Source organism: Micromesistius poutassou (genome assembly GCF_964030765.1).
Source record: "Micromesistius poutassou genome assembly, chromosome: 10".
NCBI lineage: Eukaryota > Metazoa > Chordata > Actinopteri > Gadiformes > Gadidae > Micromesistius > Micromesistius poutassou.
In genome coordinates, this window is record NC_140280.1 from 11580232 (window position 1) to 11592834 (window position 12603).

The following is a 12603-nucleotide window of genomic DNA, read 5'->3' on the forward strand; positions in this document are numbered from 1 at the left end:
TTTCTTATCTTGGTAGACGACCGATTGCCTTCTAGTTTTTAAACTCGTTTTCACCATCTGTGAAGGTATCGTTACACCAACAATTGACCTGTCGCTAATGTAATGTGGATCAGACTGTGGCAGGTCAGAATACCAACTGAATTTAAGCTTGTTACCTTCTGTATGTATTTAAAAGTTTTTAATATACCCCTCCATAGCATAATGTAGTCCCTTTCGATTGATCCTGGAAGAAATGAAATCCTTTTTCGCCCAAAACTTCTAAAAACCTGCTTTGATATAGTGTCAGCTGACATTTGTCCATATGTTTTTGTTATGGAGTCTGGTTTGTTTGTCTGAGTTCATCATGGTAATGGCGGGGGGCGTGACTTAGAGATAGGTCAATGACGAAGTTCAGTAGTGAATCTCTGACAACTTTTATTTAGTTAGTTATTGATGTTGGATTTAGGGCTGGGAGATAAAACGATAACGATATGTATTGCGATAGACACGTAATCAATATCAATAGAAAATGCGTTCGATAGAAGGTTTCGATAATTTTTTTCCTCGTCGGAAGTTAACGGAGCAAAGAGCTCCGCTTTGAACCAGAGGTTGCGAAGCAAGGTTGGTTGCATGAACAAAGGCACGCGTCCTCTGATACCTGTGGAGAGCAACGTATGGAGCAACACACCAATGGCCAATCGTGTAACAGTATCACGTTTGGCTGCGCCATCTCGTCTCGCGTGTGTTTCATAACAGAAACAGCGCGATGTGAGAAATGAAAGATGAGTACCGCAACGAGTGAGGAAATTGTAAATAAGATATATGAAGATAGTTCTTCTCAGATCTCAGGCGCCGCGGCCAGCATTGGTTCATGACAGTACTGGACATATGTCCAGTACTGTCATGAACCAATGCTGGCATTTCCCCCTTTGATGGCATTATCATTATTCTGTTTAATGTAGGCATTTTCGTTATAACATGGATAGCAAGCATAACAACAAAATCGCTAATAGGTGCTAATCGCTAGTTAGCGAACATGCTAACTAGCGATCTTTACGACATGGATGATGGTTCATGACAGTACTGGACATATCTCCATGTCCCAACAACAATGACATCCATATGTTCCATGTTCTGAAATGAAGTCGCCAATGGAAACAAAGTAGTTCCTATTTTGTAGGTAGGACCTAAACCAATTTAAGACTGTGCCTGAAAGCCCCACCCAGTTTTCTAATCTGTCCAAAAGTATTGTATGGTCTACAGTGTCGAATGCAGCACTAGTAGCATTAGTATCGAGATTTTGCCAGAGTCTGTGTTAAGACGGATGTCGTTTACAACTTTAATAAGGGCGGTCTCTGTGCTGTGAAGGGGTCGAAATCCGGATTGGAAGGTGTCAGCAACCAGTTGATGCCAGGAAGTCACTAAGTTGCTGGAGGACAACTTTCTCAATGATTTTACTTATGAAGGGTAGATTTGATATTGGTCTGTAGTTGTTAATAATAGAGGCATCTAGGTAAAGGGTTAGGGTTAAGGGTGATGGGAAAAACAGCCCAATGAGCACACCACATGATATGTACGTTATGAACACACCACATGATACGTACATTACGAATATAGTTAACCCGTGTTCTAAACTAACACACACATAACCAGCTATTCTTCAGGTCAAGGCCTGAGCCGGAGGCCGGATGTCCCAACATGGAGAGATGCTAGAGACTCAGACAATGCACCACACATTCACAAACCCTGGAGCCAGTCTACTGATAACATAGCACCCATAACTCCCAAGATACTCCTTGGGAACCCCTCGCACCTGGTCAGAAGGAACAGTGAGCACTCATAAATTGTATCAGTGCCCAGAGGCTCAAGGTCAAGATGAGCACTCAGAGACACACACAAACACCTACCCTAAGCACACACACCTCGTTAGGAGGAAAAACACAGCATAAGACCATACCACACAGATCATCTCACACTCTTCTGAAGCAGAACTTCCACGGAGGCGAAGCTCCAGACGACCTCAGCGCTGATAGGGACTTACTTACTTAATAAATCCGAGGCCCTCGTGCTGACAGACTTTATTACCTCTCCGTCTCATTTTCTCTGGTCAAGTAACTAGACAGACTGATTTTCCCAACAAGGGTTAGGCTCTCCTGTTGTAAAGGGTTAAGGTTAGGGTTAGGGTTAGGCTCTCCTGTTGTAAAGGGTTAAGGGTTAGGGTTAGGCTCTGCTGTTGTAAAGGGTTAGGGTTAAGGGTTAGGGTTAAAACATTCATGTTTTTATTGTATTGGTTGTTGGCCTAACAATGATTGACAGATGATCATATTGAGCCCAGGCTGAAGGAGGGGATGGAGGACCAGTTCTCCTTCAGCACCAGACCAGGCTCCTTGTGCTGGGCAAAACAGTCATTCAATAAAAGTAGTCTTTTGTGAATAAGTCCAATGAAATGGCCACAGCCTGTACAGTCAGGTGACTCTTGTGGCAGCGCTGCTTTCCTAGTAAAGTCCCGTTTCAAAGAAGCCACGCGGCCCCTTTTCCTTGTTCCTCAATCCGCAGGACAGACATGAAGTGGATGTGCAGACGATACTATGTTGTAATTGAATGGTTGTTTAACGTTTGATTATTGCAGGAGACTGTCTGAGGACGGTGGAGGCTGTGGACGGAGGCTCTAGTCCTGATCCTCTCCTGTGTCTGAGGACGGTGGAGGCTGTGGACGGGGGGCCGTGCTCTAGTCCCCTGACTCCCTCTCCTTGGCTTTGAGGATCCGGAGGAAGCAGCCACAATGCACAAGTTTGTTAAGACATATCGCATTTAATGAATAGTTAACAGTAAAATTTAAATGTATACTAGTTACTATTGGAATAGTTATTTGTAACTAAAGAATAAGTACTTGGAATTAATGAAAAGTGTGGATTCCAACTAAATAAACAAATGGGTTAGGGTAGTTGGACTTCGACCATCAGTGCTTTGGGCCAACACCAGTAAATCAATGTGTGAGAAACATTATTGATCGCAGCTGCCGTTGTTTTATTAGACAGATAAAAAACATCTAAGAATACTCCAATGGGCTGCTGAGGAGATCCGCCCTGAGCCACATTTACAGAACTCAGATGAAACACAGGAAAGGGAAAGGCAGCTTTATTTATGGAGCACTTTGATACACGAGGCAGACTCAAAGTGTTTCACATTGAAACATAGTCAGCAATAAAATGAAATTATAAAACAAAGGCAAAGTAAAAAGATAAAGCTAAAGCAAACATACAATAAAATGAAGTAATAAAATAAATTAGATACGTAAAAGAAAATAAAGGCAAAGTAAAAATGCATTGTATAAAGTGCAATGCATTTAAAGATGTAGCAGAAAGCTAAAGCAAACAAAATAGTCTGCAGTCTTGTTCTAAAAGGGGTCTTAAAACATTTTTTTGTGTTGACTGGGGATAATTAACAGATTGGTCTCAGAAGATCTTAGTGGTCTAGAAGGCTTATGTAGTGGAAGCATATCAGTGATATACTTTGGCCCTACACCATGTAGGGATTTATAGGTGAGCAGCATGGTTTTAAAATCAATTATGTGACATACAGGGAGCCAATGTAACAATTTAATAATTGGTATAATATATTAAAATATATTGGTCTATGTTAGAACTCTAGCAGCAGCATTCTGAACAAGCTGTAGCTGTAGTTGAGTTTTTTTTTTGGGAGACCTGTAAGGAGACCATTGCAGTAATCAAGCTTACTAGTGATAAAAGCGTGTACATGTTTTTGTAAGTCTTTGGTGGACATGAGCCCTCTCATGCGTAGCAAGTCTTGCTACGTTTTTAAGGTGATAATATGCAAATTTTGTAACTGATTTGATGTGACTGTCGAAATCTAAATCTAAATCCATGATAACTCCTAGATTTCTGGCTTTGATTGAGGTTTTCAGGGACAGAGAGTGAAGGTGTTGGGTAACTTTAAGCCTTTCCGTTTTAGCAACAAATAAAATTATCTCGGTTCTGTCCTCATTTAGTTGAAGGAAATGTTGGCACATCCAGTCTTTGACTTGCACAATGCACTGGCACAACAGATCTATGGGCTGATAGTCATTTGGTGATAGCGATACATAGATTTGCGTGTCATCAGCATAGCAATGATGGTCAATATTGTTATTTTGCATGATTTGCCCTAGTGGGAGCATGGAGATGTTGAATAATGAGGGTCCTAAGATTGAACTTTGTGGAACTCCACATGTCATGTTGGATGGTTCTGATACAAAGTCGCCAATGGACACAAAGTAGTTTCTATCATGTAGACTGTGCCTGAAAGCCCCACCCAGTTTTATAATCTGTCCCAAAGTATTGTATGTTCCACAGTGTCGAATGCAGCACCGAGATCTAGAAGCGTTAATATTGAGATTTTGGGCAGATGGGGCTCATAGCCATGGTAGGAAACTAGGAGAAGGTCACAAAAACCACAGGTGTTGCTCGCGCCTCAGGGCTCCAGACTAACTTTTTTCACTAGGAGCACTGTAGCCCCTAACTGAAATTTTTAGGGGCACAACCAGAAATTTTAGGGGCACACACCGTAAATCAACATGCTAACCAAATATTCACATTTCTAGCCTACTAGGAGGACTAATACCCCTCCTTTATGCCCGAGATTGACAGCTGCACCATCAGCTCCAATGGTGACTGTCTTCTCTAACCACCCTGTTTCTGTCCCTAGATGCTGGAATGCCTCTTTGGTGGCATCATATACACCTTAAAATGACAAAAAGGGTTAGTTAATAAAAGCAGGGCTCTCATGTTTTGAACTGAGGTCAGAGTGAGATTTTGTCGGCGGCGGCGGCGGCGGGGAGGGGGGGTATATTAACATGTGACTGCATACAAATGTGTCCACAGACATGGTGACTAATGTAGTAAGCATTATTGGCCCTTAACACTAATATTCAGAAACAACACTGCCTCAAAAGGCTATTGGCTTAAGCAAGACCAGTAGAGGCATATATACTTTTCCCTGAACTTTTAAACGTTGCAAACGTGAAAAACATAATTATATATTTATGTGGCATTCAGTCCAATGCTTAAAATATATCTGGCATTCAGTAGGCCAATGCTGTGGTAAAGTGTGTTAAGTATGACCAAGTGTTTCTTTCTGTTCAATAGATACAACTTTATCAATCCCCTGTAGGATAAATTTGTTAATGTTTGTCCCTATAAAACAATAATGGTAAAAAAATAAATAATACAAAACATGACGGTAACTAAGTAAGTCAAACCATCCAATCTGAAGGCTCTACTTAACCACTCCCCCTACTCACTTCCACCAATGCAAAGCGAACAGAACTGAGTAGGGGAGGGCGTAGCCTAACTAGTTTGTGAACGACCCAGAGAAACGCAACGCAAATTCAATGTGAACATGTATGAGGCTTTAATAAAATCCCGGACGATTTTGAAATTACGCCACACATTTTTTTTAAAGTGTCTCAAAAAGAGGGCATGTCCGGGCAAAAGAGGACGTCTGGTTACCCTACGTACGGGAAACCCATTTATTCCTACCTGTTCCACTGTTAAATAGCGGCGCAAATTGGTGGGAGCTATCCTGGTAATTTCTCTGCGTGAGAAATACTAAGTGTGGCATACGCCGAATGCGTGAGACTTGAGAGCCCTGATAAAAGATAAACAGTTCTCATCTATCCCAACGGTTTCCATGCGTGCGCGCATGCGTTCGACGAGCACGGAAGCGACAGTTCCACGGGAGTGCGCCCGCTTTAAACTACAAACATATTCACAGTAGGGCTATGACTCCGAACTTCGTTATTCGAATATTAAAAAGATATATAATATTCGAACAAATATTAGGCAGCCCTTAATATTCAAACAGTTTATGGGCATTATTTTTTGTAAACGGGACGTAGACCGACTCATTTCACGGATTCCTGTGAGACCAGGTTGCCTTAATTACATCTGTCGCATATTTAACGTGAAAACTAAAAGTATTTAGATTGCTTATTAAGTTCACTCGTTGCTTATAATGGTTTATTCGTTTCCCAGTATCATTTCCTTAATTTTTGAATTGTAAAATAAATAAAATATTTTTTTGAAGTTGCGGGTTTTTGAAATTATTGGAAGCGAGTCGAGCTGACCTTGCCTGCTGTACCCACGGCCCAAAATAAAGAACAACCGAGAGACAATATCCTTAATTCAAACATGCGTTTAATTTGGCCTCAATTGGTATACGGATGCGAACTTGGAATGAACATGCACAACGGGGATTTCTAAAGGTTACTGTACAGTGGCGGAGACTGCAGGGGCTGAAACATCACTACGGTAGAGCTAAGAAGATTCTACGAGCGCCAGTCTTCCCGAAAATGTTGGGTTCGGCCCTTTTTAGCCACACAATGCTCTGAATCATCATCCTCCGACTCTGTAGACGTGCCGCAGGTCGGAAGAATGGATAAATTGTTCGCTTGCTCATTGTTCGAACGGCAGGTTGAGATCTTTCTCCTTTTCACAGACCCGCGCCGGTTTCCCACGCTCCGGTTTCCCAATCTCTATGACCCTCCCCCTCCACACATGAGCCACTAACAGTGGCCATTCCCTATCCTTCTCACACTCATTGGCCTGCTACAGATTCCGGATTCATTGACGCGCCCCTTCCACGTTTAAAGTGTAAAAATAAAAAATAAAAAAGGGCAAGGCAAATTTACTGGTCGCACATGCACGACCAGATGTCAAATTCAGTCGCACATTCTCAAATTTTGGTCGCAAAATGCGACCATTTGGTCGCAGTCTGGAGCCCTGCCGCCTGGGTCCGCACTGTACACCATCGGGAGGTCGGGGAGCAAGGACGGATGATGGCTTAAGCCCGAAAGAGCCAGAGTAGGGCTGCGAGGAGTTGTGCCCACAGTCCTTAACTTGCACATAGTTAGGTTTGCCAACAGAGAACCTAGCATTGAATGATCAATGGTAGACACCCCAATCACTAACCCTATACTATAACCCTATACCCAATCACTAACCCTATACTATAACCCTATACCCAATCACTAACCCTATACTATAACCCTATACCCAATCACTAACCCTATACATCAAGCGGCGGGAGTCCCCAGGAGCTGAGCAGCGGATGGTGGTGCTGGTCCACCCCCGGGAGGACACCATGACGACCGGACCCCAAACCCTCTTCCCCCCGCATGGAGAGGAAGGGTCCAGTCCGAACACAGCACACTGTCCAATGCGCTCTTGCGTTGTAGGAGACCGGTTACTATGGGAACCCTCAATGCAAACACGAGAGGAGGCCTGGCTGGAGGAACTAGTGCACTGTGGTGAGGACAGGGGAGTGGAGATCCTGGGAGTACAGGAGTCCGGGAGAGTACACACTGACCAGACCATTGTACACCGCAGAGTGAGTGTTCACTCATCACCTCGTCTGCATGGCGTAATGATGTCCAGGCGGCCACTGGTGGCGTGGGGCTCCTGGTGACCCCTCGAGCGCCAAAAGCTCTCCGCAGAGTGCAGCAGCACACTGACAGGATTCTTATCGCTGACTTCGAAGGGAACCCAGTAACAACTGTCATGAGTGTTCACCCACTTTCGGGACCTCCTAGGGGCACACCCAACAGTGGAGGGAGATACCTGAAGTCCTCATGGATCTGGACATTGACGATGGCCCCTTCACAGCCATGGAGTTTTCCTCAGTGAAGTCCATCTTGGAGCAGGGACAAAGTGCTGGGCCAGACGGCATCCCCTCAGAACTGTGATCTCGACGACATCGTGTTGGAGATCTGCAACTGGGCTCTGATGGAAAACACCAAGCCTGATATATGGTCCCCCTCCAACATCATCCTGGTGATGTACAACCGCATGATACTAAACCGGATACAGGATGCCATTGACCTTCACCTGAGGTTCAACCAAAATAGCTTTAGAATGGGAAGGTCCACTGTAGCCCAAATCTTGGCCCTCAGGAGGACCATCGAGGAGCTTAAGAAGAACAACCTCACAGCAGTCCTCTGTTTCATTGACTTCAAGAAAGCCTTGGATTCAATAAACAGAGGATCTCCGATGGCGAACCCGTCTGAGGACAACTCAATGATGATATGCCTGAAAGCCCCACCCAGTTTTCTAATCTTTCCAAAAGTATTGTATGGTCTACAGCGTCGAATGCAGCACCGAGGTCTAGTAGCATTAGTATTGAGATTTTGCCAGAGTCTGTGTTAAGACAGATGTCGTTTACAACTTTAATAAGGGCGGTCTCAGTGCTGTGAAGGGGTCGAAATCTTGATTGGAAGGTGTCAGCAACCAGTTGATGCAGTTGTTTTCTCTGTACTGAAATATCATACCGCTCATCTTGTCCAGGACTCCCTGTGTATCGAAATGGGACCTTCCTTGGTTAAATAAAGGATAAATAAAAAATAAAAAATGCCACAAAGTGATTAAGTTGCTGGAGGACAACTTTCTCAATGATTTTACTTATGAAGGCTAGATTTGATATTGGTCTGTAGTTGTTAATAATAGAGGCATCTAGGCTCTGCTTTTTTAAAAGGGGTTTAATAACGGCAGTTTTCAAGGCTTTTGGGAAATGGCCTGATCGGATAGAGCTGTTAACTGTTTGCAATATGTCTATTTCTAGGCAGTCAAAACGTTCTTAAAGACGTTGGTAGGTAAAGTATCAAGGCAACAGGTGGACAGCTTTAGTTGTGTCACAGTTTCCACAAGTTTTAGAGTCTATGACATTAAAACATGTCATCATTGCCATGTTACTTTGACCTGAACAGGGTGGTAGTCTAACATTTGGAAAATGACAGAATAACATCTGTTTCAACTCTGCAACAGATTTCTGCAAAAACACCTCTACACGCACGCACACACACACACACACACACACACACACACACAAACACACACACCCACACCCACACAGGGTATAAAAGCCGGTCTGGTCGCTAGGATCCACATCTACAGAACACAGGAGCTCAGGTACGTACTTTGATACATCATATATGAGAATCCATCACATGACCTCCTGACAGGTGTGCGGTTTGGAAGACCGCTCAAGGAGTGGATGATCACACTTCCACCTCGGCCTCCTGCCAGTCCTTCAAATATTACGGGAGGTGGATCATATTTTTGGGCGATTCTTTCTAAAAACAAAACATTTTTATTGTGTTCCTGTTGAACCCAGCAGCTGAGGGTCTGATTAATGTGTGGAATGTGATCAGTTCACATGAGCTATGGAATGCAGACGTTACCTTACTACTCCAGTAAATAGAGAAGATCTTAGTAACGACCTGGCAACCAAACGTTGTCTAAACCGAGTCCCACCTGAGTCCCATCAGCCAGACTACAAGAGACTACGAGAGATCTCTGAATGAATACCGCCAAGATACAAAAATAAATGGTCTGGGGAAGTTCATATTTAAGACAATGTGTCAAAAATATGAATCACCCCATTAGATCTCAACGTGTGTGTGTGTGTGTAGGTCTGTCAACATGAAGCTGATACTCTCCATGTTCTTTGCTGCCATCTTGCTGCCTAATGTTGAAGGTCATGTCGCTCCTTCTCTTCTGTCTCACCTTCAGCCAAATCCCTTCACTTGATTTAATTCCACATTTCTTTACGTCTTAAACTATGTCCCTTTACTAAAACATATTTTCAACCTCACTTTGCACTACAGCACTCACCACATTTTGTGCAGGAAATGCGTTTTCTAGTTGATCCATGAGGTTGAATCAACATCCTGGTGATGGGGTTAGAGGTTTGTTGACTGGGTCTCTCCTCCTCTCCAGGTCGCTCGCTCCTGTTTCCTGAAGAGACGACCACCAGCTATGTTGAGCTGATTCCCGCCAAGCCTCTCAGCCTGGATGCCTTCACGCTGTGCCTGAGGTTCGCTACGGAGCGCCGAGGGCAGCGTTGGGGTATCCTCTTCGCCTACCGCATGCAGAGCGTCGACGGTCTCAACGTGTGGCAAGAGAATGACGGCGGGTGAGCTGCGGGATTCCAAATGTTACCTGAAATGTTACGGCGCCCATGAAATCATTCCGGAATGAATGCCCGGAATGAGTGTTGCTGCGTTGTCTAGACAGAGACAGCACAGTGAAATCAGTTCTAACTGGAGAGAAAGTGAAATCCACAAGCTGCTGACCATCATGGGAGAGAAGGTGCAGTTGCATTAAACGAAGACAGGGAAAGATGGTGCAATCTACGAGAAAGACGCAGAGGAACGTTCCTTACGAGGCTTTTCTCTGGATAAAAAACAAGTGGTGCGAGGCTCTTGAATCATAAAAAGATCCAAACATTTGTAGTATGCAAATTATTCTAAAGAGGTCTACTCTACTACAGCGGATTTTACCCCCTCGGTTTTACACAGGCAACTTGAGAGAAAACTGTGAAATTGCCAGGTGTCCAGTGAACTCACACACATGATCTTCTGAGCTGATACCCGTCCACATGTGTTCAGGGCGTGTTTGTTTTAAGGTCTTTAAGGTTGTCCCTGTACGTGAACGGACTGTGGGCTCACTTTGAGGCTCCTGAGCTGGGACCCCTGGAGAACCACGTGTGTTTTGCCTGGGAGTCGCTGACGGGGCGGACCACCCTGTACGTCAACGGCCGGAGCTCTGCGTCCCAGATCTTCCAGAAGGGCCAATGGGTGCAGCCGGGGGGCCGGATGATCCTGGGCCAGGACCCTGACAGCTTCCTCGGGGACTTCGATGCCACGCAGATTTTTGTGGGGGAGATCTTCGGGGTGGACATGTGGGACCGCGTTCTGCCTCCAGACGCAATTCAGCAGCTGTCCACTGGGAATAGTTTTTCATGTGCCAACGTCCTTGACTGGGCGACGGTGATTCTAATACCCACTGGGAACGTTGTGGAGTTCTAGGACTCCTAGAACTGAACCCAAACCCCATCACTAATAAACCAACCCTGCATCATGACCTTGATCACTAATAAACCAACCCTGCATCATGACCTTGATCACTAATAAACCAACCCTGCATCATGACGTTGTGTGGCTGGTGTTTGTTTTTTCTCAACGCTCTTCGGCCAATAATGTAAGAAATACATCGGGGCGACGACTGCTCAGCCAATGTAATGATTAACGAATCAGGCTCGACGAACGACCAATAACAACGCCGGGGCTGATCGCTGGAGACGGAGTCTAACCCTCTGGAGGCGAGGTGATACTGGCAGGTTCACAGGGGGCGGCTCTGGTCCGTTGGTAACTGTCCACCCGAATCCATTTGTTTATTCAGTTGGAACAAAAACCTTCACTACAACAAACCAGCTTCACTAGCTATACTAGCTTTACTAGCTCCATTAGCTAACCTATCTTCAATAAGTGTACTGGCTTCACTAGCTGTCGTAGCATTAATAGCTTTCCTAGCTGTCCTAGCTTCACTAGCTCTTTCTTTCTCCCTGCCTCTATCTCTCTGCCTTTCTCTCATGTGTGTGTCAGATATGTCACCTGTGTGTGTTTGTGTGTGTGTGTTCCCTGATTGTGTGCCTCGTGTGTGTGTGTGTTCCCTGAGTGTGTGTTAATCTCAGGATAATATCAAAGTATATAAAGTACATGTTATGTACGCTTTGTCAATATGTGAGTCATAGTATTAGTAATCAATACGTGAGTCATAGTATTAGTAATCAATACGTGAGTCATAGTATTAGTAATCAATACGTGAGTCATAGCATTAGTAATCAATACGTGAGTCATAGTATTAGTAATCAATACGTGAGTCATAATATTAGTAATCAATACGTGAGTCATAGTATTAGTAATCAATACGTGAGTCATAGTATTAGTAATCAATACGTGAGTCATAGCATTAGTAATCAATATGTTAGTCATAGTATTAGTAATCAATACGTGAGTCATAGTATTAGTAATCAATACATTAGTCATAGTATTAGTAATCAATACGTGAGTCATAGTATTAGTTCAGTTAAGGTCCTTAACTGAACTAATACTATGACTCACGTCCTTAACTTAAGGAGTAGCATATGCTATATCAAGGAAGTGTGCGAGAGCGTTAGCAGGCTAGCATATTAGCGTTAGCGTGTTAGCATCAAACAAAGAGCCCACTGGTGTGTGTTAGCCAGCATGCTACGGTCCTATTGAGGAGCTAGCCCCTCCCTGGAGGACAGAGAAGAGGAGAACCAGGTGTTCTGCTCCCTGAGGCTCCTCCTCCTCCTCATCACCCCCACTCCCCCACCCATCAACACCTCCTTCTCTCCTCTCTCTCTGTCTAAAATTAACAATGAGAGGCTGCAATCGGAGGTTCAATTAATCAAATCGTTATATCGTCAATTAATCAATAAATCTAAAATAAATAAATAATGTTTGGTTGTAAATGTAGCGAGTCATACAAAGCCTACTATGAAGGTTAAAAATATGTGGTTGGAAAGGTTTGTTAAATAAAAGGTGATCATATGACAGCTCGCATCATTTGTATTTGGACCGCATTGCATGACTTTCAGCTCAGCGCAGTTCCAATGTTGGGTCAATGGCGCCATCTAGTGGTCGGATTAAGGCTTTGGAACTGAACACTAAACATTGTGCGTGTGTGTGTGGTGTGGTGTGGTGTGTGTGTCTGTGTGTGTCCTCACAGATGTGGGTTTGTGGAGCCCAGTCATGGGTAGCACCAC

The 12603-nt window shown here is 44.1% G+C and overlaps 1 protein-coding gene across 1 annotated transcript; it reads left to right on the plus strand.

The window, feature by feature from the left end:
* The first annotated feature begins 9446 nt into the window (after positions 1-9446).
* Positions 9447-10963, plus strand: LOC311354884 (C-reactive protein-like). Its single transcript, XM_084474752.1, has 3 exons — positions 9447-9507; positions 9750-9945; positions 10447-10963. The coding sequence occupies exons 1-3, from the start codon at positions 9453-9455 to the stop codon at positions 10838-10840; spliced, it is 645 nt and encodes a 214-aa protein (XP_084330878.1). The 5' UTR covers positions 9447-9452; the 3' UTR covers positions 10841-10963.
* The last annotated feature ends 1640 nt before the right edge of the window (positions 10964-12603 follow it).